The sequence below is a fragment of the Alligator sinensis genome, unplaced genomic scaffold (assembly GCF_000455745.1).
Source record: "Alligator sinensis unplaced genomic scaffold, ASM45574v1 scaffold111_1, whole genome shotgun sequence".
NCBI lineage: Eukaryota > Metazoa > Chordata > Crocodylia > Alligatoridae > Alligator > Alligator sinensis.
This window is the reverse complement of record NW_005841875.1, coordinates 2,665,007-2,692,394: the sequence shown is the minus strand read 5'-3', so window position 1 is coordinate 2,692,394 and position 27,388 is coordinate 2,665,007. Positions and strand designations below refer to the sequence as shown.

At 42.2% G+C, this 27,388-nt stretch overlaps 1 protein-coding gene across 3 annotated transcripts in view; it reads right to left on the bottom strand.

Annotated features, from left to right (window-relative positions):
* Positions 1-22,868, bottom strand: part of CDKL3 (cyclin dependent kinase like 3) — a 28,442-nt gene extending 5,574 nt beyond the window's left edge. For 2 of the 3 annotated variants that reach the window (XM_014527863.2, XM_025196057.1), the window contains exons 1-8: positions 22,724-22,868; positions 21,200-21,386; positions 17,991-18,185; positions 16,706-16,884; positions 14,838-14,950; positions 11,542-11,681; positions 9,028-9,116; positions 2,869-3,022 (exon numbers count right to left, since the gene is read on the bottom strand). In XM_014527863.2, the coding sequence (XP_014383349.1) occupies positions 2,869-3,022; positions 9,028-9,116; positions 11,542-11,681; positions 14,838-14,950; positions 16,706-16,884; positions 17,991-18,185; positions 21,200-21,364 (1,035 nt within the window). In that variant the 5' untranslated portion in view covers positions 21,365-21,386; positions 22,724-22,868. Of the gene's footprint in view, positions 1-2,868; positions 3,023-9,027; positions 9,117-11,366; positions 11,457-11,541; positions 11,682-14,837; positions 14,951-16,705; positions 16,885-17,990; positions 18,186-21,199; positions 21,387-22,723 lie in introns of all 3 variants that reach the window. The other variant, XM_014527860.2, reaches the window with a different exon arrangement.
* Between the last annotated feature and the right edge of the window lie 4,520 nt (positions 22,869-27,388).

Genomic DNA, 27,388 nt, shown 5'->3' with positions numbered 1-27,388 from the left:
AGTCAGTAAGAGCTGGGTTCTTTGTGCGTTACAAAACTGGATGCTATCACTGTTTTTACTTTGGAAGCTCTAATTCCTTTCATGCCATCAAAGAAGCATTTTTAGAATTGCAGCTTCAGTTCTCTCTCAATCCTAACATCAAAGATGACATCAAATGTACGGAGGTGGCAAAATTACTTTTAACAGTAATAAATGAGCATATCACTCTACCAGTTCCACTTCAAGAAGGTACCTTTTGTCATTTAATAAGTTGAAAACTTTTTGTAAAAGTATCAATAAAAGGACCAGGTAATATGCCAATCATATCTGAGTAAAAGTCTACCTGCAGCTGAAAATTAAGAAAAATAAACCAAATAACCTTAAAATTAATAGCTTAATGAAAAAAAAAATATTCTCTCTCTCCCAGCCCTCTCTCCCCAGGGCTAAGGTTTCCCTGCTGATGGTGATTGGCCAGAGCAGATAGGATTCAGGGTCTCAGCATGGTACAAAAAGGCAAGTGACATTTCCCCCATCTCTCAAATTAAGGTCTAGCAAGCTTCTAGAGTGGCATTTTTCTCCTGTGCTTCCCTTAGTTTCACTCCTGCTACCTGACTGTTAAAGAACTAGAGTCCTAGGGTTGACTAGAGGATGGAAGCCAAATGAAACAAGCATGCACACAGGCCAAACAGCCACTTCCACATATAACAGAAAGGGCCTTTCCCCCTTGAAACTCCATGGCTTTATGCTTGTTCTGCTCACTAGCCGATTTCCTGTTCCCCACGGTGTGTCTCAAGTGGCAGCATGGCTCTGGAGTGGGAAGCATACTGCCACTGTCACCAGAGACAAGAAAAGAGCAGGAGATGCTGAGCAGAAAAAGACTGACCCCCACCCACTGCATGCAAGTGTCAGAACAGTTGCAAGTATCTGGGTGGTTACAGGCTTCCTTCCTGCTGTGGTCACACGTGTGTCCTTGGCTTCCCACCCCCGCACACAGCCCTAGCACTGTTGCCCTTTCTATCTACCTTCGCTAGACCCTAGAGAGGGGAAGGAGAGGGGAAAATATCACTTACCTGCTACAGAATCCAAACTTAGTAGCCCATCAGCTTCCAGCCAAAATGCCATCAGCAGAACAACCTCAGTACAAGCTTTCATTCAAGAAGTAAGTGACATCCTGGGAAAAACAGAAACCAGCTACATCAGACTGCTGCTTTCAGTAGTGTATCTGGGGTGACTGGAGCACCAGACCCAGGTTCTTACCTAGTGGGGGGGGAGCGTAAAAATAGCAGCCACTACAGCTCCTCTGCTGGCTGTGACTGTTGCCTTGTGCTTTGCCATCCAGGGCTCAAAACTGCCCAATTATACCTCTGGCTGACTGGAACACATTCCTCAAACTCCTGCTGGAGTCAGGAATTAAAAAAACTTTTCTTTATCCAAATCATGCGTAAGGAAAGAAAATCTTAAAACTACACTTCGAAGGCACAACTAAGATTACTGTATGCACAAGCAATTAGAGAATAACATTCGCTGGCTTTTCATTTGGCTTATTTTAAGTATTTGACAACCCCTGGCACACTGTTTACTTTTGACTGTCAGTCAATCTCTTGTTTAGTTTGAATATGTCTTTTTGCCTAGCAACAGAAAAGAGACAAACATTTTTGCAAATAGGTACTTTTGTTTAAAAATGACATTTACCAGTGGATCTACAAGTAGGTTCAGCACCTAAAAGAACTTTTCATTCAACTGGATTTCAAGTTGATGGTAGTCCTTCAGGGCAGTGCAGTTCCTGGAATATTGTGTTTTCCTACTTTTCCAGTATGGGGACTACTTTAGAACAAAAATAGCTTCCCATGCACCATCATCCCTCCTCCCAGCATCTCACTGCTTGGTTTTCATACTGTTCTAGAGATTCATTAGCTTGTCCATACATTGCCATTGTTTCCACTTATATATATTTTAAAATATTACTACATATCATGGATTACTCAACTAATAAAGAAGTCCTTAAACTTTCCCTTCAGGGCGGCATCTGTGTTTTCATCTGTTTTTTTGGAAAGTGTCTGGCATATTTCTAGTACCACCGTAATATGGATAATCATTTGAAAATCAAGAAAGACTGCAGGCTCTCTCATTTGAGGAACACTTTACTAGTGCTGTAAACCACTGGTGGTGCTCTTCAGAAACAACCGTAAAAAATGCAACTGGAAATAGTTATGGAATAGCTAGCAAGAAGACAAGAAAAGTATCCAAATGAAGTCAGGCACACAGGCCTTAGAAAGTCTTTGAAGCTTGATCCTTTCATCTTTTTTTCATGGTATTTACACTAACTACATCTAGGTTTCAATTCAATAGAGTATTTAAGCATATGCTTAAGAGAGTGGCTCTCAACCTTTTTAGACTTGGGCACCCCTTGTTTGATTTGACACACTCCATTTCAAAAATCAATTTATTTATTATGGTCCAAGGGGCCAGGCAGTGACTAGGCAGGGAGGAGCCTGAGCCTACATTTATTTTATCCCTTCAAGCCTCCTTATCTCCTCATACCTCATCCTGGTTGAGAATCACTGGCTTAAGTCCATCTTATTCAGCAAAGTACTTTGTACTCATTCAAGTTAATGAGATATAATGCAGGCTTAAAGTTCAACATGTATTTAACTGTTTACTGAACAGGGATGGATGGTTGAATCAGTCTTAAATATATCAAAAGCATAATAATGGATTAACAGTTGTTTTCTTCTGAAAATATTTGTCTCTTAACATTTAACAAGTCAAAACAATTCTTACTATAACTTTACCTATTTGCTTGAAGATATACTCCTAGTCTGTTACCTCCATAATTATACAATTCAAGATGACAACATTAACAAATATTTTAAGAAAAATAATTCTCACCTTCACAACCACTGGACCATTCTCAATGAAATTAACATGAACTGTTCTCTTTTCATCTTTTATCAGTTCAGTCTCTTTATTATTCTCTCTGAGTTTTGAAGGAGAATTTAATTTGACTTCTTGTAATAATTTGGCTTTCAGTTCTGGTAAAAATCTGATAACAAAAAATGAGACAGTCTTCTAATTTACATTATAAAGATTGTTTTCTCTTTACATTTTATGTCCAATACCTAATTAAACCTATTATTCAACAAGTTCACCTGCTAAATATCTCACAAGGAGATCTATATATGATGCAACTAGATTTGGAAAAAACATCAGTATTAGTAAAAAGACATCTTAATCAAATTTTAATTTTTGTTCTGAAGACAAATATTTTAAAATATTATTTGCTTATGTGTACATTATGTTCCTAACAGAAAAGTATACAGTATTTCATATTACAAAATGTATTTAGTTTGGACGGTTACATTTTGGCATTGACAAATGCGCACTATTTCATTTATTGCGTTCAACAGATCAAGGAAGATTCTTAGCATAACACATTAATAAAAATCCTTTGAAGTCTGATATGGTCTGACTGATACAGGGAAGTCAGCTTTGCAGTGTTTATTATGTCTTAAGCATTTAACCAGAAAAGAACTAGACACCAACATGATTAAGCTTAAAAAAGGACATTTCGTATAGATCTAGTCCATATGCAACTGTTTTGCGTCAGGTCTATTTCCATCCACTGAACTAATTAGCACTTGGTTAGACTTCCAGCTGTAAAATATAGTGTTACTCTTAACCACTAATTCAACTTCCATAGTTTGTTTCTTGGCCAGTAGAAATTAGCTTTGAAGAATGTGGCTAAGGCTAGACCTCTTCAGCACTACAAACACAGACAAAAAAATAAGTGGTTTAAATTACTGAACACACTTGCCCTAAGAGGCCAGACATCTGAATGGAAGTTTATCTGCAAAAGTCCTTTGCAGCCAAAATCCCCTATGCAAAAAAGTGAACAGAGCACACTCATGGACATTTATACGTATAATTATAGCTTTTAAGCACACAGCTGAATTTCTGGGGTTGTAAAGGGACATACCATTATACTCCCAATTAAAATGCTGCCTTTTAATCTATGAATCCCTTTGTGGTTTCTAATATTCTCCGTAGGCCTGATTCAACACTTCCTGAAGTTCATAGACAAAACAGGATTTAGTTTAGATGCAAAAGCTAGTTAACTAAATTCAGGAGAGAGTAGCATAGTAAAAAGATTTTGGAATGGCAGCAATATTGACAAACAGTAAATTAGGAATTAAAAAGTGATCACAGAAGACTGCTAATAAAATCATGCATCGCCCTACATCATGTCCTCTACATATACAAAAAATAAACTACATTTCAAAAATGTTGGACACACTTTTTAAAATGTTCCTGGAACAAATTTTTATATTCAGTCACCTGTAAAAGTAAATGTGTCTGTTACTGTAAATTCACCTGTACAGGGGCTGAAGAGAGCCAAAACATCTTAATATGTCCTAAAATAGTTCTTTTCATCTGTGAAAGTTTCATGATCTTAAGGCAGTGATTCTCAACCAGGGTACCTGGCCATCCTGGAGTGCTGTAATCTCAGGAAGTGTGAGGAGTTAAGCAGATAAGGGCAAACTCAGGCTCTCCCTGCCCCCACTGTCTGGACCCTCTTCAAGGAGATAAGCACTGTAATAAATAAATTAGTTTTGAAATGTGTTGCTGTTCAATTCACAGAAGTTATGGAGGGGTGCCTCGAGTCTATAAAGATTGAGAACCACTGTCTTAAGATCTGAGGGCACTTAGCATGTGTTGAAGCAGAGCTCTGTCACGTGTAATTTGCATGCATTGGAGCAGACTTGATCAATTGAGTTTGCTGGAGCGTGCAAATTAGCATGCACCAGCAGCCTCCACATTGCATATATTCAGTGTCCCTGCATTTCAAAATGGCAGTGGGGACACTTTCACTAACGCTTGTTGAACGAGCTTTAGTTAAAGCACCCCCACCGCCATTTTTAAGTGCAGGACACTGAATACGCGTGATGGTGCAGGCACTGTAATTAAAGTGTTCCCCTTCCCCCACCCTGGAGCATATGTATAGGCCGCATAATACTTTGCAGTTAACTGAGGACAGAAGTAAGAGTTTCATGACAAAGATGGGAATTTCCCCTTCCAAGAGCCATAATTTTGTTTCTAGTCCTGAAGACATTTAAGTGCAAACTTCAGCGACTAACTGTGACTGTTTAACTGGATGTGCTTAACACTCTGTTTCTACTCCTCTTCATATAGTTTAAAAAAAAAAAAAACAGAATTAAATGCAAAAACCTATTAATGTAATATTAAGGCTTAATCAGTAAATCATTATAAGAATTTCAAGAAATGCAAAATTTAAGATTTCAAAGGTTATGGTAACTTAGTCATTTTGCATATTTACTGTAATACAAGGCCTACATTAAAAAACTATTATATAGGCTGCAAAATCAAGGACTTGAAAGTTAGGACATACCAGAGTTATCACTGTCCATGCAACCATAACTCACCTTCTAGCATGTGTGTACGTGTATGCATGTGTATATATCTCATCTTTCATTAAAAGCCAACATACTATATTCTCTATAGCGGTGGTGCTCAAACTCCAGCCCACCAGATTGAGCCTGCAGAGCTGTGTTATTCAGCCCATGGGTCTCCCCACAGCCTAGAAATTTGGCGGTGGGAAAGCAGTCCCAGCATTAATTGCTGTTCCACTGCTGCTAAATTTCTGGAGTCAGAGGGAGCCCTGTGGGCCAGATGCCAGGACCTGGAGTGCTAGATTTTGCTGGTGCATGGTGGGACTGGCACACAGGGTCATTCCATGGCCATATCTGGCACACAAGGTTGGGCTGGCAGGCAGGGTCAAGCTGGTACGTGAGGTCAGGTTGTGTGTGATATTGGGCCAGAGAAGCCAGATCCAGCATGCCAGGTTGCACCCATGAACTGACCTCATCTGTGTGATCTGACCCACAGACCAGCCCCACAGCACTCATCTTGTCTGGAGACTGGTCCTGCAACAATCATTCAGCCCACAGGGCTGAACGTTTGAGCACCACTGGTCTACAAGGACTTTTGCTACATTCATCCCTAAATCAATATTTTGTTTGATCCTCATTGTCCAGTGCACACCATACAAACCCAAACACTATAATGCACTCTAAGCGAGCCCTGTTCTGAGGAGAGAATTATTATTACTTTTCAGTCTTCTGTACAGATGGGGAAGTGAGACACAGTGGCCGCATCTACACATACGCTTTACTGTGGAGTAGACTACAGTAATTAGCTGCAGAGTAAAGAATCACCATCTACACACGCAATGGTATTAGGCCACAGTAAACTAATTTACGCTGCAGTAAGACAGTACTATCTTATGCTGGGGTAATTTACTGTGATTAAATGCACATGTAGATGCTGACCATGGATGCAAATTGCACCCAGTCAGCCCAGCCAGCTGGGGGCCAGACTCCTGCCTGCCACCTAACCACACAGCTCTACACTTTCAGCACCATCATACCCCAGCCTAGCACCTCCGCTGCTCTATGCCACCACCTAGAGCCTGGGGCTGAACGGCTCTGGTGTAAACTGCTCTGTTCCAGCTCAAATTAATACCGAACCAGGTGTACGTGTAGAAACTGCACCCAGGAGTAGTTTACTTTGGCTCCAACTGCCCTGGAGTTTATTGCTTCATATTAATTGCATGTGTAGACACACCCAGTAGGATTAAAGTGAACGCACTAATTCTAGGGACTCAATTTGACACCCTTAGGACTATTTCTCAGAATATTTAGCAATGCATAGCAGGCTATATGTTCAGTTGACATCTCTTATTGGATATAGATATGCAGCACTGAAGCTCAGCATTTCCATACATCGAGTCTCGAGCAGGCAGAAAATAAGGAACACATAATTACTGGTCACCTTGAAAAACTTGTGTTAAGTGATTTGTTTAGCATCCCACAGAACTGTAATAGAGGCAGAGATAGTATTCAGTTCTTTTTCTACAACAGTTGCTTTGTATAACAGAAATTCTTCCATTTATTTTGCTTTTTTAATGTTTTAGTTATAGTCATGCTTTACTAGCAATAAAAAAGAACCAAGAACCAGATTACCTGATATATTTTCATTTTAAAGAAGGCTGAGAGATAATTAATTACAACTCATATAAAGGTTACTACCCGATTGCCCATTGAGAATGATGGAGCGGGTGCGTGGGTGGGAAGGGAGCACTGCCACCCAATGCTCCGTGCTGCCGCCGCTCTGCCTCTGGCCCCATGCGTCTCCCCCCAACCCCCCGTGTGCCGTCAGAAGCCTGCGCTGCCACACCCTGCACAGCTGCACCCTGCTCCATCCCCTTCATCATGGTGGCACTCCGCCGTCCCAGTCAGTCCCCCTCTGCCTCCTTGGAGGCAGTGCTGGCCTTGCCCCCCCACTGCAACCCTGCTCTTTGGACGCAGAGGCAGGTGGCAGGGATGGCACCACCATGACAGCGGGGACTGAGGGGCCAAGGCGGGGGTCCGGCCACACAGTCCCCGCTGTCATGGTGGTGCTTCTGTCTGTGCAGAGCACTCTGATTGGTTGTTTCAGTAAGCACTGCGACTGTCTGCCATAACAACCAATCAGAGTTCAAATAAAGTGTTACAGACAGACAGACAGACTAAGCCTTTAATAATATTAGAATTAGATATTCCACTTTCTGTGAACTCTACAAAATGGAAAGTCCCTTGTTTTTGAGACAAAGGGCCCAATACTCACCTAATATAAAAGTTAAAGGCAGAGTTACACAATTTATACCAGCTGAGGATCCAGCCCAATGTAATTGGAACCTGCTCAGTCTCTGAAGCCATCCTTTTTTCAAAGCAATTTGGCAAGATATAATACCTAAGGCTGTGTACAAGTGTTCTTTCCTAGCAATGGAAAATTTCCACTGTTAGAAACTATTCCAAATGAGAGACCAGTACAAGTGTTCAGCTTGCAACCAGACCATCTCCCCTGCTCCTTGTGCCTTCCCAAGAATGTGGTGATCCTAGTCTGGGGAAGGTGAGGGCTATGCCAGTCCTCCCATTTCTGGGAAGAATGGAGCAGAAAGACAAAGCCCACTGCCAGGGGCGATACATAGGGGTGCACACAGGTGTATGTGCACCCCTCGAGAGTGGCGGTGTACCCCCTACAAAAAGACACCGCAAACACTGTTGATGGCGCCTGCAGGAGGCTGCTGCTCACCACCCCACCACCAACACCACCGGCAGCTTCTGCGGAGCTCCCGCTTCCCCCAGTCACCAGGGGCACACATTGTTCATGCCCCCTGCCCACTTCTCAGACTGGGGACTCTGGTATAAGAAGCAGGCAGGGACTTGTGGCACCACTCCTTCTGCTTGGCTTGTGGTGCTTGGGAGCTGAGTGCCTTGAGCAGTGTGGCAAAGCCTGCTTCTCCCCGTGGATCCTGGGGCATGAGGAACCAGCAGGGAGCATCTGTTCCTTCCCTCCTCCTCTGGTCTATGGGATGAGTGGGAGTACCTGTCTCCAGACCAGAGTGACCCTGGTTTCTGGAAAGCACAGGGAGCCTTTCCCTAAAGCTCCACTCCTCCTGGTCCCCAGGAGGACTTAAGGCATGGAAATTGTACAAGCATTCATCCTTCTAACAGGTTGGAACAGGGTTATTTTTCTCCCCCCTCGAAACCTCCATTTTTGGTCCAGGAGAAATAACATGAATGCTATGCATAGCCTAAGATTTCACGGCTGACATTATTGATTAGTTTTCATATAAGCCTCCTGTTCCTCTTTGGGGATAGTGCCATAAGGTTCACATTCCTGTTACTGGTTTGGCACTGGTAGCTAGAACAGTTATAATTGCATCTTATACCACCTGGGCAGAGTAATGCCAACTTGCACAAATACTTAATGAAACAGGAATTTCTACATCTAGGTATGCTGGATTCTTTAGACCATCAAGAAAAGAAAAAATGACTGAAAGGTCCTAAAGCTTCACAAAATCACATCTTCTTAAAATAATACCCTTGTAGTTTGTTATATCATATATTTCCCTACTTACTTTAGCTTCTTCAAAGATGTCTAAGAATCTGAGACTTTTCATATTTTAATGACCAAAAACATGCTTACTTTTCAATAAATCCATCTCTAGTAAAATAGTCATGCTGCAGCAGATCTGTTGATGAGATCCTATCAGCAGGATCTATTTGTAAGCAAGCCTATAAAATAATAGATATTTTAGAAGATTGTTAAAATAATGTGTAACATGCTGCTATGTAAACAATGGTGTGTATTAATGTCTCTCATAATAATACAATGCTAGTTTGCAATTCACTGATGTTCAGAGATTACTAACATATTTATATGTACATCATGTCATTTGTATCAATAGATACCCCTTTTAGGTTAAAAGAATCTCATTAGACTCAAAAGAGTCTTCTAGGAATAGTGCCACTCACAGCATTTATAATTTCTAGTGTCTTGGTTCCCTTCCACTGCCATACAATCTAGTTCTATTTGTTTTTCACTTTTATGCTTCTTGTTTGGGGACAATGGGATCTATACTATAGGCATCTATAGTTACATATCTATAGTTACAGCCAAATTCTGCTCAGTGTAGTTGAGTAGAAGAGTCTAAGTGATTCTGTCTGCATGATCCAAGGAACAGTCAAGGGTCCAAGGGCTTGCTTAAGTTATACTGGCTGGTATGGTCTCCTTGGGACTTTACTGGCTGAGGTTTTCCCTCATTTACTTTCCATATGTCCTAGACACAGGATAAAAGAAAAGGATATCGTAGAACAGACCAGAATTTTCTTATAGTAGGAGGCTCCTCTGCTGCCTCTTTGGAGAAATCTTGCTGCAACTTTTCACTGCCAAAACTGCCCAAGTGATCAAAAATCTGACCCAGACATAGGTTAGATTATGTGCCTGTTTTCATTTAACTTCTTACTCTGACAGCTCTTTACTTTACTGGATTTTACCTATGCAGTCAAAACAAGACCCCGAGCTGCAATTTCTGTTCTGTTCTTTCCCAGACAAAAAGTTGTCTTGGCATTACTGACATGCTTAGATGACTCCCAGATGTCGTTGTTCCACTAGTGGGTTCCTCAGCACTTGCTGACTCCCTTCCAGGTCCTTGTTTAAATAATTTACCAAAACACTGGTAAATTCCTTTGTCAGCACTTCTGTTATGGTGACGTTCATAATTCGGAGCAAAGTATATATAGAACATTCCTGTTGTGCCCGGTAAATATAAAACTTTTCTTCCCACTATAACATCATACATGAGCTGCAAGTCTGGTTCCTTCTGTATTGCTACTTCTGAACATGGAATAGGAAACATTTCCAGTGAAAGGTCCCTTAAGACCATCCTTCTAGTAATCGAGTAATCTAATATACCTCCTCTCTGCTATTTTTTTAAACTGTAGCAGTCATCTTGAGCACCCAAGTCTGTATAGACATCTCATGAGATTCAACACCTTTGTGTTCAATAGTCAAATCACCAAAAAGATCCCTTGGTCATCATCAGATACTGTTATGAATGTTTCTCATAAAGACACCTATTACCAGAGCATTTGTCTTACATTTGTAACTCCCTGTTCTTTTATGGGCAACTTAATACAACAGGAATGATCAGCCTCCTCTACCTGTACTGGAAAATGGATTCTAACTGGGAATGTTCTTCATTTGCCTCCACTGCAAGACTAATTACCCCCAACTATATAATAAGATTAGCCTGCTCTACAGCCATCCCACTGTACAATGCTCTTATGTTTTTATAGGGATAGCAGTTAGGATGATCTAAAATAAATCTAAATTAATTAAATATAAACCTTGTTATTTGCCTACAAATTGTTGTAGATAAGGTTTAAGGAAAAATCTTTGTCTATCCAGGATGATGCAATAGATAAATTCTCTTTTCCTCCCCCTCAAGTTCGAATTGCTTTTGATCACAAGCAAAATGTATTTTCTTGTAAAATCACCACACAATTAGCAATATTGGCGATTTACTCTTGCAAAAGATTTCCTTTTGGAGTTGTTAAAGATGTTATATCAGAACTGGGCAGAGAAAAATAGAATAAGGCTGAAGCAGTCTGTCACTTTAGCCTATGCAGTCATTCATTTTGTGAACACTGTAATTCAACCAATTAAAGAAATCTTGGCTTATGGTCCTTTCAGTGAATGAAAGGGACTTTTAATTTCCTTACAACATAATTTTCTAATGCCAATAAAAGAATGACTAGTAAAAGAACTGTGCTCCTGAAAACATCATTACTCTCTACTGAACTCAGTACGTTAGACTTTTGTTTACATTTCCATGCTGTTAGTATTACAGGAGTGCCTGGCAGTACGGTTACCATTATGACTTTGTGAAATTTGTAATAAGCTTTTTTAAGTGTGCATCATTTGGAGAATGTGTACAATCCCTATGATACCATTCCAAAGAAGGAAAATTGCAGGAAGAACACCTGTGTGAAGAGCTCTCCAAGTAACAGAATGGATTTCCTCACCAGTCCCAAATGGACCGAGATAGCTGGGATTTGCTGAAGGAAACTTGTCTAGTAAATGAGATGAGAGATCATAGACAAACACAAATAATAATCATCATCACCAAGCTTGATACCCAGACCTCTTCTAACATACATGAACCATATCTGCCAGTAATGCACCAAGTTTGGGGTACTTTTTCCTTGCATTTTTTGGGTGCTGGACTTCAGGGAGGACCACCCCTGAAAAAACTGGGTTCTTTATAAAAACACTCTGAAGATGAGGTGTCAAATTGCCTGAAAGAAAACATAGTTTATAAAATTCACTGTGAGCAGCCAACAAATCAGTGTATTTAAAACAAATATAATTAAGTATGTATACAGTAATTACACTATTCCTATGAGAATGGCTAAAATAAATTAAAAAAAAAAATCTCTCAGCAAGAAAGCCTTCAGGCTGCAAAGCTGAAAAATATTTAGCAACAGTCCTAGATTGCTCTATTTCCCTCTGTATTCCCTTCCCAAGAGGAAGGCTACAGAAAAAGCAGAACCCTCCAGCAAAGACTTGTTCTGCAACATAAATTAATTTTGCAGTTTGATGCACAAAGATAAACATGTATATCCCTGCATATTAAAATGAGGTTTTACCTTCCTGTTCGTAGTTCATGTCACCAAAACAAACTACTTGAATCCATAGCATGGATTAGCGCACACAGAATGAAATCATCATTCTTTTTATAATTAAAATTCTCCTCCTTAGTGTTTTATAATATTATGAGTATAAAACTTGTGCTATTGCAAATCTTCAGCTTAATGCAAAACATCAGCAAGAGAAGATACTTACCGGTAAACTCAAGTTCTTTGAGATTTATTTATCTGCTTATGCATTTATGTAATTTATATGCCACCCTTCTCAACAAAGGCTCAGGGCAGCTTACAGCAAGAGAAACGGAAACTTAAAATGGCAACTAGAATAAATACAATGACAAAATAAAACAATATAAAGCAGAGATCCACTAAAAAAAATTTTGGCCCGATTTTGGTTGCTGAATGCCTGCCTAAACTGAAAGGTCCTGCAGCTCTTCCAAAAGATGTCCAGGGTCAGGCTTTGGCGGGCTTCAAAAGGAAGGGAGTGCAACTCAGAGCCTTTTGCCCTAGCAATACCCATCCAGCAACCCTGTGCCTTGCCTTTACTCATGCTCTGTGCTGAGTCCATAGAGGGTGGTGTGTACTTCAGACTCCTCTCAGCTGAGGAATTTGTCTGTTAAAGACTTCGAAGAAGAGGTGAAGGACAGGATGTGGATGTATGGACACTACCTATCTCAGAACTCCAGTTATTGTAATAGTTTTTCTTTCTCCTTCAAGTATTTGTCTACAAGAGTATTTCCAGTGTGGTTTCTCCAACGAACTGCCCTGATTTGACTCTTGTGCTATGGATGAGAATATATCTGACAGGAGATAAGCAAGCACATTGTACTGTTGAGACCCATCCTATGCTGGACAAGCAGATCCTGATTTCCTTCAATGATGTCCAAAGGAAATCTTGGAACCAGAATTGCTTCAGCTAGGTTGGGGCCCGCAGAATTAGCCATGCATAGTCCTGCCTCATCTTGCATATCATTTTTGGAGACAGAGGCAAGGGTTGGAGGCATGCAAGTTTTCCTCATGATGGGATGAGAAAAGCATTGACTAATGAGCTGCAGCTTAGCCATATCCTAATACTGAGAGGTGAATCAGATAATAGACTGAACTGGATAACAGTAAGGACTAGAATCAGGCTTGAAGAAGAAAAGTTCTGACCATTAGAGAATCTAGGATGGACCCTCTGAACTCCAGTTTTTTAAAATGGGACCAGGTGCATCTCATGGGTATTTAGGCCTTGGGTTGAAACTAGATGTAGAGTGGTATTGAGGTGCTCTGGCACTTGTTCAGAGGAACTTGTATTACACGGAAATCGCACGAGAAAGGCAGTCTATGACACTGGTCCTTCTGAGATGGGACATGACCATCTGCAAAAGTCTGTGAGCCGTCAAGAGGCCAAATGGAAGAATCTTGTATTAGCAAGGGGCCTGGAACATCCCAAAGTGGAATTGTTTTCTGTGGGACAGCATGATAAATGTAACAAAGGGCAGAATAGGAGGGTGTGATGAGAGCAAGCATCTTGAAGGTTGACAGCTGCAAACCAGTACCCTTATTTTAGTGATGGTATAATAGTGGCTAACACCACCATCTCAAACTTGGGAAAACCCAACTCCTTCAAGCATATGCTCAAATCTAAGATAAGCCACTCTCTCTCCTTCCTTTTTGGATCCAAGTAGCAACTTCTATAAAACCCTTTTCCACCTCTCTGTTTCTCTTTTCACCCCAAGCACAGGGCAAGGCACGGTGCATGTAGATTCCATAAGTACGGCTTACGCAAAAGTCTCCAAGCCTAACTGTTTGAGGCACACACTCACTCACTCACTCTCTGAATGTGTGTATGGACAAGCACTCAAAGTAGAACACTTGTTTCTTTACATCTTTAACTGGCATTCCTTTATTATTATACACTACTTACAGCACCTTTCATAAGCACCAAAGAAGGAAAAAATACTAATGTGTTTAACAGTAAGATTAGGATATTATTTGAGCTACCTTACAGTGAATAGTGTTTACCATTTAAAGTAATTAATCTTGGAAATAAGCATTACATATATTCTTCAATCAAGCTGTACTAAATCACATCTATTGACTGATTCTGTATCCAATATCCAGTTAGCTATGTCCAAAACTGCAAACTGACAATTAGCTTGAGGCGGTGGTGATGGTAATTACACAAACCTGCATTATCATGATTTAATTACAATACCAGATCCCACCCATGGACATACAGGTCAATAATTCATAACTGCCTGTCTGTTTTCTATGCATTTCACACACACTCTAATATAGACCATATTTTGCCAAAATAAAGGAATGAGGACAATCTTCTATATCAGTGTACTCTATATGTCTATTGCTATAGTATCTGGGTGCAGTAGCATAGCCCCAGAATGCTTTGACCTGCCCCAGACCAAACATTTAAATTTCATTTTCTCATATTTCAGTTAAATTCTACATGCTACTACTGATAAACCTGACAAGATGAGATTTAATATGAATAGGTAATACTTTGTTAATTCCAGACTGCCGTTTGCTGATGTAGTCTTTGCCCAGGCAACATCTTAGACATGTGTTAGATACGTAAACTGCCATTTGTCTCACAGACTAAGTTAAGAGCTTAAAAAAAAATACCTGTCACATAAGAAACAGTACCACTGTTCAATAATTAACATTTTATAGCAAGTGTCTTTAGACCCAGTCCTAAAATTGTTTATGCCATTACCTACATTTACACACAGACGGCAATCAAATTAACATGGTATGTCAAAGTTGTTCTTAAATACTGTCTAGACTATGTTCAACAGTACTCACCTACTTTAGTCACAATTTTATGAAGTAGGTCTAAGTCAGAACTGCTAGGCAGATAGGGATTCCCAGTGGCCATTTCAATGATCATACAACCTAAAGCCCAGATGTCCACAGGTCTAAGATCAGGGAACAAACAAAGTGCTCAGCAAGACCAAACTGAAGCAAGGATAAAACTTAGCAAAGAGCTGTTATTTATAGAGAAAAACTTAGACGGTCTTAAAATATCTAAAAAAAATACCAGAGTATCTGAAAATATTAAAAAATTCATTTCATTAGAAATAATGTAATGCTTTCTGAAAAAGGTCTTCACAAGTATTTATGAAATACTATTGCTACATTTAGCTACAAAATAATTATCTACTAAAACCTTCCTTTAACTCATGTAGCATTACAGTGAGAGTGGGTTTTGTGGCTAGGTGTGGGCCCCTCCACCATGGCACTTAGCCTCCACAGGCACCAGCAGCAGCAGCAGGCGACAAGCCCTCAGGGTGCTCCTGGCACACTGCAGGCAGAGCTTCCTGGAGGCATGTGGCTCTTGTTGAAACCTGGGATCTGCCCGTGGTGGCACGGAGCCAGCCCAGCCCACAGGCATGGACCTTCGAATCAGACCAGGCTGGCTCTGTGCCAGCACGTGTGGCTCCCAACACTGCAGGCGGGAGCTGCATGCCATCATCCTGGGCTAGGCTGGCTTTGTGCCTCTGGTCTGCACAGAGCCAGTCACGGGCCAGGAGCACCCCGAGGGCCCACTGCCTGCTGCTGCCGCTACCAGCGGGTACTGTGCACCATGGAGGGCACGGCGGTGTGTGGTGGCAGGGCCCACACCCACCCACACTCCCCCACGAACCCTACACGCCTCTTCACAAACACCTCCGAACCCCACCACACCCCCCCCACACACATATATACAAGAGTAAGACTTAATTTTGAGTTATTATGCAATTTCCTCTATATACACTATGCAAATCCATGTAAATCAGGACAGGCAAGGGTGGGGGGGACAGGGGACAGGATACGGGATACTTCCGGTGGCAAAGGTCAGGGGTGGGACTTCTGGTCCCAAAATTGCAATCAGAGGCTGGGGCACCTGTCAAGGGGCGGGGATACTCTTGCAGTTCTTGACCACTCACCAAAAGTCATTAAGTGGCCCTCCAGCCAAAATAATTGCATTATTGTATATAATGCAAGTAAATTTGCTGTTGATTAAGAAGTTCACATTGAATTGCCAATTTTTGTATCTTACTATTTCTGATTTTTAGACTCTCTTTAAGAAGAATCCTAATCTGATTAAAGATAACAATGTTTTCAGTATAGTAATACTTGAAAAGCTACCATCCATCTAGTATTGAGCCTAATACTGAAAAGAATCTATACAATCCACAAAAATCAGGATATCATATTGAAAGGTAGACTGTAGGCTTGCTAACATAGCACTAAAATCAGTAGGATCTTTGCCACTGACTTCAGTGAGTCCAGGATCAAACCTAGCTGTATATATGAGCTCATATACATGGACAACACTTTGTGGGCTACTGGGAATAGAAGCTCTTTATGCATATTTAATTTCCCTATCAAAACAAGAACTGTTGTTTAAGTTCTGTGACAGAGCATCATCTGATGTTCCTCTAAAACTTCCCATCATGTCCAGTACTAGATATTTGGTTTGTGACAAGGATCTTAAAATCCTTAAAATGGCTTAACACAATTTTTGATGTTAGCTACTTTTTTGAAAATATTGCTTGAGGCTGAAGAAAATTAATTTCTGTTTATTTGTTAACTTTTGTGTGTGTGTTATGTTGTACTCCATAGTGCACATCCCACAAACAATGCTCCATGCTAGCATAATAATCAGGAACATAAAGAAAAATACATACTTTCCATACACAGTGTCTTTTAATACCAGTTCTGGAGCCCTGTACCATCTTGTAGCCACATAATCAGTATAAATGTCACCAGGAGCAGCCAATGTCCGAGCAAAGCCAAAATCACAAAGTTTAATGATTCCATTCTGTGACACTAAAACATTCTCAGGTTTGATATCGCGGTGTATGATCTGGACAAAAGAGGAAAAGCAGAAAACAACTTGATAAGGAAGAGAGTCCTATTAAGAAACATGACAGCTCCCTTTTTCCAACGTCTCCAAAAACACAAACTGGAACAGCCAAACCAGTTCTGCCATGCTGGTATCAACCATGCAAGAAGATAAAGATCCTAAATTCTAGAAGTCACCACTTTAATTAGAGTGAGTCCAAGAGCCGTTCTAATTAAAGCACCCAGAGTATCACATGTATCAGCGTCCCTGAGCTGAAAAATGGTGGTGGGGGCGCTTTAATTAAAGCTTGTGGAACAAGTTTTAGTTAAAGCACCCCCGCTGCCATTTTTCAGCATGGGGACACTGATATACGTAATGCTGGAGTCTCCTGGAGTGTGGCAGTTACCATGCTTCAGACTCAATTAATCAAGCCCGCCTCCCTGCATGTGTCTAGGCACATTTAATGTCCCGCCTTATACTGCACTAGTGTTCCAATTCTGCAGATCAAAATCCAACTGGAGATACTTAAGCAGTTATTATGAAACTAGAATTTCTTCAAAGAATTAACGTTTCAATTTTTGAAAGAGAAAACACGAAGTAACATCAAAAAATACGATGCAAGGAGATAACACCACTGGATTTTAACCTTATTTTTACCTTTTAATAAAGTACTTATTTTTATTTGTATTCCAGATGTAGTATTTTTGAAACACTGTTTTAACTTGCTTATGAATGGGTATACAAACAATGTGTCCCAACTGTTTAATTACAATTTATACTGTAATTGTCACTGTAGTCACTCTCAGTGATGTCAATTCAGGTTAGTGCCACTGAGGTCCATAGAATTAGCCTAGATTTGGAGCAAGAGGCTCTGTTCCCATTGACTTCATGAGGAACAAAGGATCACACCCTAACAGCAAAACCTTCAGCTATGCCTAAATACAAATTAGCAACAATCACATTTTTAAGAAAATGTACTGGAAGGGCAAGAGGATATTTAAGCAGTTATTATGAAACTAGAATTTCAATTTCTGGAAGATAAACACTAAGCAACATGAAAAAATATGATGGAAGGAGATAACACCAAAGGATTCAACCTTATTTTTACCTTTTTATACAGTACTTACATTGTTGCTGTGGAGATACTTGACTGCTCGAAAGATCTGAAAGAGGTATCTTTTAAGTCTTTTATTATCCAATCCATGGCAGTAATGCTGCAGCTCATCTAAAACTGTATGATCAATAAATTCAAACACCAAATGAATTTTTTTTTTCTGTCTAAATACTTCAATGAGGTTGACCAGGTTTTCATGATGAAATTGCTGTTGACAAAAGAGGAAAAACACTTTCTTCTGATTTTTGTATTCAAGTTAGTATTTTTTTTTCCTTAACTAAGGCATAAATACAAGAACAGATGGGGGGGGGGGGTTGTAAAATGAAGGGGGGGGGGGGGGGTTGTATAAATATGCAAATACGCAGAATTTGTATTCCCTCTCCGCCTGCCTTCCTCCAATATTTAAACCATAACTGGGTGAGCTAGTTTGACCAGAATAATAGTGAATCTAAATTTTGATTTACAAACGTGTTGCTATCACTGGACCTAAATCAGGGGAAAAATTACATTACATAGACTTTAAGGAGCCCAAGAAAAGGAGCTTGTTCTCTGGTCCAAAAGCCAGAAAGTTTTTCCCTCAACTTAGTCTGACCTCATTAACACTAAGTCAAAAACTGCTCTCAGTTGCAGGGATTAAACCAGGAATAACATTTCTGATATGGACAAACTGTAAGGAGCAGGTTAAACTGCTCCTCCCCTGCCCTTTTTTGCAAACCATTTATTTTACTGATATGGAAACACAAAGCCATATGTCAAAATTGGCACAAAGTCATATGTCAAAATAATAATCACGCTAAAAACATGCACATCAGGTTCCATATATTTATATTTCAGACCTAATATTTTTGAAACACTGTTTTATTAACTTGTTTATGAATGGGTCTAAACAGTCTGTCCCAACTTTTCAATTACAGTTTACGCTGTAATTGTCACTGTAGTCACTCAGAGTGATGTCAATTCAGGTTAGTGTCACTGAGCTCCATAGAATTAGCCTAGATTTAGAGCAAGAGGCTCTGTTCCCATTGATTTCATGAGGAGCAGAGGATCACACCCTAATAGCAAAACCCTCTGCTATACCTAACTAAAAATCAGTGATGATCACATATTTTAAGAAAATGTCCTGGAAGGGTAAGGAGTTATGTAAAGGCCTGGAGAACCCGCACACATACTGTAATGCCAAGTTAGGATTTGTAACTGGTGTTTGAATGTAACAGTCTAGTTTCTGTCTCAGGCCTCAAATTCACAAACAGCAGGTGCCCAAGTATGGCAGACCAAGTCCAAGATATTTAACAAGGAAATATGTTACAGCTTCAGTCTGTACTTCCTTGCAGAGCCTCCACATAGTTGTGGTTTTCCATTAACCCACAGGACTTAAGAAGAAATGGTTCTACTCCATTAGTTTGATGCTGGGGAATCTCTGGGAAAAATATTAATGGAGAAAATTTTCTCCTGTTTGAAGTGGCACAAAGTCAGCTAGAAGTACAAGGTGATCTGTAGCTGACAGATCAGCCTCCTGGGATCCACAACATCAGTGGTTCTCAAACCTTTTTAGATTCAAGGCACTTCTCAGAAAATGCCACCTTCTGGTTTCCCCTTTTTGACTACAGAAAAAAAATTGCAAAGCATTGAAAAAACCCAACAAAACAAAACAACAGGTCAGAATGTTCTTGATGCTGTGGATTCCCATTTGAAATCTCTGGGTTTATCTTGTGAATCGTGTTTGCATACCTAACAGCGCTAACATTGCATGGAACCCCATAGGACCATGGAAAGGATCTCAAGTCAGCCCAGGGTCCCACAACACCCTGCCTGAGAATCACTGCATTAGATTAAGGCATAACTTAAAACAGCAATACTAGTCTTTAGGTTAAAAATGCACAAAGGTAGCACTGTCTCTACTTTTGTCTTCCTCCCTCATTGCCTGTTGCAACTGGGGACCTGGTCCCAACAGAATACATATGATTTAGGCCATGGACAGGCATTACATTTATAGCACTACAAAAACCAAGTGTGCACCTATTCTAGCTGTTTGTAGCACATAGTACTCACCCTACTCTAGCTGTTTGTACAAACAGTACTCACCCACAGCTCACAAGCTGTTAAAGAGTCCTGATGGGACCTTAATGGCTGTCATGAGAGGAAGTGGGAAGAGCTGCACCCCTCACCCATAGAAACACCAGAAAAAGCCCGTTCCTGTGGTGTGGGTGGCAGTAAGAATAGCTGCCACTGGCCCTACAAGCACCCCAGGAAAAGCCATTCTTCCCATTACCATAGCCCCTGCAGGAACAGTTTGTTCCTGCAGGAACACCTGTAAACCACTACAGTGCTATACATTTGTAACACTATAAATGAATGCCTGTTCATGCTCTTAAGTTCAAATGGTAGGTCTGTGATAGAGGCAAGTATAGAACCTGTAGGGCGAATATTTTTGAATTGCATAGGTCAAATGTTTATCTAGACTTGTAGGAAATGGATAGAATGTTTTACATTTCTCCTATCTTTAGCTGAGCCGCCATAAGTTATACTAGGCTAAATATGAATACAGGCGTTTGTGTATTCTAATGGATTTATATACTGATGTGATTTACACCAGGACCGAAAAGAACAAAGGTACAACTTGTCCCAGAGTAGAAGGTGCTGCTACAGCATCTTGCCTAGGTAATCGTTTTGCCCAGGCTGTGCATTTAACAAACAGCTACACTGGGATGGAAGCATACATGCAAAACCTAAACCAGGGTGATTTACACAAGGACTCCATATCCTCCACAGGTTTGGGTGAAGTGTTGGAGGGTGAGGAGAGAAAAGAAGCTTCACTTCTGTTCATAAGAATTGTATAAAAAGGCAATTCTAGCATATCTTTGTGCTTGTGCGGAAATCTATGGAACTACACAAAGTAGCAACAGTCCTAAAATTTTGCATAGCTCAACCACAAAAAACTCTTTAAAAAAAAACAAACAAACCGCATCCATACTATCTATTATTTCCTTTAACCTGATATGTACAACTGTCCATACTTACTTTCAAAAGTACAGCTACATTTTTTAGATTTGCCCTTTTGCATTTGCTATATTTTCAAATTTTCTTTGCATTGTCTGGCATATGCTGTTTCCTTGTTACGTGTTCAGTAGCCCACGAGCAATGATGTACCATTCAAGATGAAAGTTTCATTTTAAAGCTAATTATTTTGTAAATCGAAAATGAAATAAGTCAAAAGAAGCAAACCTTTAGAAACTTTATTTCTCTCATAGCAATTTTGTTGACAGATTTTTCTGGTTTCTCATAGAATATTTTAATTGCTACGATCTGTCCTGTTTCCTTGTGCTTGCACTTTATCACCATTCCATAACTCCCTTCTCCCACTTTTCCAAGGTTGTCATACATTTCCATCTTCAAGTCCGAATCTTTAGATCTTCACAGAAAGAGAAAAAAGTTAAAAATTAAAGAATAGCGTGGATCTCAAAACTACGCACATAGTTTCACGTGGCATTAGCAAGTGGAAAAAACTCCTGCAGAGAGCCTGATCTCAGTTGAACATTTCACATATTTCTATGGGTTCCAGTTATGAAAACGGTCAGTGAGAACTAGAATCAGTTTCACAGCATCCCCACGCCATTCTCACATATGTTTTCTCATTAAAGCCCTGGCTTCAGTGGCAGGACTGGATTCATACAGTTAGTCAGAAACTTCTCAACAACTACAGCTTTAAATGCAGTACCTATCCTTTGAAGGGGGGACCACCCCAAGCAAAGGATTGTCTAGGAGCCAAAACAATGAATGGATTAGAAGAGACAAAAGCAATACAAGAGGCAAGAATTCCTTAGGGCGATATCTTTTATTGGACCAATTACATAGTCGGTCGACAGTCAGACGAGCTCTGGAACGTAAGACGTTCTTCCTCGGGTCTGCGCATACAGGAAGCCAGGCACCCGAGCGCTGTCTGTGGTCAGCTTTTTTGGTTTTTTCCCTGTCTGCCACACCTGAAACTTTCTCTCAGCCGCTCCCCTATGCAGCGCTCGACTTGCTGCGCCTGGCGTCCTCCACCCGGAGACGGGAAGAAAGTCTTGTATTCGAAAGCTTGCCTAACTTCAGCCCAACTACACAGAACCACTAAAAATTAGTGTTGCAAGGGGCCTCTGGAGGTCACATCGAGTCCAACCCCTGCTCAAGGCAGGACCAGCTCCAAGTACATCACTGCAGCCAGGGCTTTGTGTAGATGGGTCTTAAAAACCTCCCAGGATGGAGACTCCCCCACCTGTCTGGGTGACCCGTTCCAGTGTTTTACCACCCTCCCGGTGAGAAAACTCTTCCTAATATGTAACCTAAAGTCCCCTTGCTGCAACTGGAGCCCATTGCTGCTTGTTGTCACCTGCCCCCACTGACAACCGTCCGGCTCCATCCTCTTTCCTGCAGGGAGCTGAAGGCTGCTATTCAATCCCCCTCGGTCTCCTCTTCTCCAGACTACATAAACCCCGCTCCCGCAGCCTCTCCTCGCACGTGTCCCCACCCTGTCACCCTCTCGTCGCCCCCCGCTGGACTCTCCAATTTGCCCACGTCCTTGCTGCAGAACCGGACACGGGGCCACCGATGAACGGAGGGGACCAAGCGCTTCCCTTGCCCTGCTGGCAACACAACGCGGCGCAGGACAACGGGAGCCTTCTCGCCCGGCCTCCTGCACCTCCCTGCCCCGTCCCGACGAGAGAAGCAACCCGCCCCATCCCCCACCGCCGAGAGGCCCGGCCCGCTGACCTGCGCACCGCGACTGTCCATGGCGCCGCCACTAGGCCCCGTTACCACAGCAACAGGCAGCCAAGCCAACCGCCGCGGCCTCATCCCGTTCCACCCGGAAGTGGAGCGGAAGGGGCGGGGCCTCCCTGAAGCGTCCCGGTGACTGCGCATGTGCGGAAAGGGAGCAGGGAAGTGGGGGTGCCTGCAGTGCCTTCGCGTCCAGCACGAGCCCTCGTGCGCATGTGCGCGGGTAGGGGCTCAGGCTTCCCCAGCCTGCGCGTGGCAGATGCTGCTGGTGGGGCAGGAGCGTGATGAAAACCTGCTTCAGCCGGGAGGCCGCTGAGCTCAGGGGGCAACTGAAGAGAAAACAGGGACGAGGGAACAGGGCACAGGTTTAGATGAATTGCTCCAAGTGAGGGGGGCCCTGAGCAGAGCACACCAGGCAGGGCCTGCTGGCCCCAGACAAGACCGAGGAGCCAGTGGGCGTTGCCCGGTGAAACTGCCTGGAGGGTGAACAGGCCAAGGACAGGAAAACAGCCCTGTAGTCCCTGGGGGTGGGGGTGTTACTCCTGGCCAGAGGCTCCTTCCCAGCCAGGAGGAGGGGAGGCCCCAGGGCCACGTGGGGCCATGTACCAGGAGTGCACAAACAGCAAGGTGTGGGATGGGAGTAGGGCATCAGGAGGTTGAGGAGGAGGCAGGCAGTGAAGGGGCTGCGGCCTAGCGCAGTCCAGGAGGGCCTACGCCAGGGTCTCCCTCTGCTCTCAGAAGGGGCGGGTGTCGGGGGTGTCCATGAACTCAGCAGATGCATTGTGACAGCTCTGTGGAGGAGCCGCTAGCTGTGGGACCCAGGATATGTGAGCAAGGTGGACCCATGGAGTGACTGTAAACAGCATTTTTTAATGTCCTTATAAATACTTGTAGGCTGGCATATTTCCTGGTTAATATTTATCTTGGCAAGGGGGCGAGCAAATAGCAGATGTCAAGGAAGTACCTGTAATATTGAATTATTGGATGCTTTTGTTTCCCCTTCGATCTTCATTAAAAGACTGCATGACTGTAGGATTGGTTCTGCCCTTCTAGGGAGGAGCTGCCTGTCTCCCTCACAATTTGTACCTAGCAGAATGGAGCTCCAGACTTATTCTGGGGCCTCCAGGGGCAATGCAAATAAATAATGCAAATCCATTTCTCACAATTCCTTTGATTATTGTATATGTTGCTGTCGTTATTTTATTAAGATTATTATTTTATTCAGCAATATATTTTATTGCTTGGGTTTGGACACGTTAATGCAAGTAACGAAGCTCCGCAGGGGCACTGCAGAACTGAAGCCTTCACGTCTTTTGTTAATTAAGGTTTGCGGGATTTAAAATATTTAGCACACACACAAGCAGCCCAGCTTCACTGCTATTTCCTAAGTTCCTTGAGGCTTATTAAGGGGTAATTGTCTGTTATGTACGCATGCAAGATAATTTTCTGTCTTATTGGTTTTCTAACTATAACTAAGCTATTCTAGATTAGCAGAAGGAATGACGCTGTCCAAAATTTGCCAGTTTTGATTTCATTTCAGCTGCCAACATAGGTGGCAGAAGGCTGGGGCTAATGGGGCATAGCCATAAACCATTACGTTATTCTTCACACTTCTTGAATGAAAAAAATCAATTATGTTGTAGGGATGACACTAAGAAAAAAAGTCATTAGAAAAGTTTTTCAAACTGGAATAGAGGTGGTTAGCCAGGTGAGTCAGAAGTCAGACAGAAGGCAGGGCAGGGTGGCACCTTAAAGACTAACTGGTTGAGAGAAGAATGAGCTTTCATAGACAAAAACCTACTTTGTCAGATGCTATGAAGTATGTGAAATGTATCTGATGTCATATCTTTGTCAGGTGCTGTAATGCATTATTTCATGATGAATCGAAAATAATTATTCCCATAGTGAAAGCAGGGGGTAACTATAGTGATAACATCATTTACCAGTAAACAAACAATCACCAGCAGACATAAAACAATGACCTCCTACAGTGAGATCTTGGGTAATCTTCCTAGCAAGAGAATGACAAGAGAAACCACAAACCACAGAGAGGGCTGGCCTCTCTTTTAGTGCTGAAGTTGTGCCTGAACTTCAAACTTAACCATGAATTCTTTTAATTGGATGTAAAAAAAAAAAAATTCATATAATCCAGTTTCAGAATGCTACATCAGACTTCCTGAAATAAAGTTTACAGGCCCTTGTTTTTATTTTCCCAGTAAACTAAATTAATTGAAATGTTTCTTTAACCCCTGAATAAGATTTTTTTTTTTTAATCTCTTAACTGAGTAAAAATGCATGCGACAGATCCATTCTTTTGGACAAATTACTGTATAACCTTGACATGAACAAGTTTGTATGGAAGGGTAACACTGCCCTCTACTGTATGCAACCAAAATGGCTCAACTATGTGTCATATCATAAGCTACACAAAAATCTAGATCTCTTGGTTTCAAAATGATACCTTTTATTAAACCAACTGAAAGGATTTTTTTTGGTCATTTCTCAGTTGATCTAATAAAAGGTATCATTTTGGAACCAAGAGTTTTAGATTTTTGTATTTCTTTTTGTCTCAGATCAACACGGCTACCAAATACATCCCATATCATAATCTATACACTGCTCCTGCTTTGAAGGTTTCTGTAGAAGGGTAGTCTGTCCTTTTAAGGATCAGTTGTTTGAGGCTGAGCTTTTTTTTTAAGAATAGGTATTTGCCCCTGTAGAGGGAATTATCAGGTTCAGCTGGGAAAAATGCCTGATTCCCTAGTCTACAGGGGCGGGCAATTATTTTGGGCAGAGGGCCGCTTACTGAGTTTTGGCAATCCATCAAGGGCCATGTGACAGGCAGCCAGGGGCACATAAACATTCATTTTCTAAATTTTTTAGGGGCCCCACAGGCCAGATAGAATGGCCTGGTGGGCTGCCTTCAGCCCACCCATGCTGTAGAAATAAAAGCTTAGTTGGGAAAGAAGATATAAAGTTGGTTGTAGGAAGGTGAAATGTTCCTGGGGTAGAGTGACTAAGGAAGTCTTAATGGGGTGGGCCTTTGGCAAGGAAGACCCTTGGTTAGGTGCAAAGCAGTGGTTGGATTAGAATGATTTGGGTGTTTTGTGTGTGGCTTCCCCTTTTCCCTTCTTTAAAAAAAGACTGTCTATGCAATGAATTGCAAAAGAAGGGTGTGAACAGATTCTGGGTATGTTGTTAGATTAATGGCAGATAGGTTCCTTAAAGAGCAGAGAACTGTACTTCTGGAGTGAGAGCTCTTAAATTGTGCAGCAGCAGCAGGGGAACAGCTCCGACGTGGACCATTAATGCAGTCAAGTCACAATATGGTTAAACTAACTTTAACTACTTAGCAGGGCCAGACTTGCACATGGCTTTTGAGAACACAGCCCTTTTCCTGAAGAATTCAGAGCTTGCGCTTAATACAAACAGCTTGGAGAGGAGGGAAACAGGCAGCGAAGGAATGTGAAGTGCGCGCGCGGTGGGAGAAGGGTGTTTTGAAAGCTTGGTGCACGGCAATGAGCGTTGGCTCCTATTAGAGTGAGGAATAGTTCTCCAGGATTGAAAGCGGGCTTGATTTCACTTACATGGGTCTGTGTTTTCTTACTCCGATTTTTGAAAGACTTCTGTTTTGTATCAGGGCCGATTCTGCAATCCCTTATGTCAGTGCCTAAATCAAGGGGTTAGTGGTTTCAGGGCTGTAGGATAATGGGTCTAAGTGCGTGTACTTGGCATGTTTTAGCAGGTGTACAAAAGCTTGCAGGACAGAGATCTTCAGTTGCTTTGTGTTCATATAGTACAATGCCAGCCCTACTTATTTATGGAAGCAAGTAAAAAACAAACCCCCCCCCTACATAATACTTAACAATAGGGAGCAGATTTCCACCGACTTCACTAAATTGCTTCCTGAAACGACAGAAACTGGTGCAGGGGGAATTCTCTCTCATGGTAGATGCATTAGAGCAGAATCACTTACAGGCTTGTACCAAGCTCAGCCTAGCATTAATCAGCTTAGTGTCGCTCATCCGGGAAACCCCCACCAGCCGCTATTGCACTCCCCACAAACATTGCTGCAGGAGTTACGAGGGAAGGGCCTGATGCATTTCTGCAAGGACATAAGCAAGGATGAGGGGCGGGGAAGCAATCAGGCAGGGAGCTGCCAACTTCTGCAACTTTGAATCTTGAGGTGAGGGGGGTGTCTAAAACCCCGAGCCTGGATGCGTGAGATTTTTCAGGTCTTGGTTTTTAAAAAAAGACCTGAAAAAGGCTCCTTACAATTGGCAGTAAAAATGGAAAGGGCATGCAGTCTCCCGCTCACAACTTAGTGCGAGCACACGCTCATTCTCCCCCTCGCGGCTGCGACCCTGGAGGTTTCTGCCGGTTGTCATCGCGGCCCGGTTTGCACCGCGCGTGCGGACCCCCAGGCGCAGCCGGCTGGGAGGAAGGAACCAAACACGGCGCAGCCCAAGCGACACGCACGGGGGTGCTCCCCTCTGCCCCCCTCCGCGGTCAGGTCCAATGGTGCATCCCAAGCGCGCTCCCAGAACCTCCCCCGCCCGCTGCCCGGTGCCCGTGGCGGCAGTGGTACATTCCGCCACCCCCCGGCTCCCGCGGCAGTGGTACATTTCGCCCCGCCCCCCGCGCGGAGGGAGACGCCAT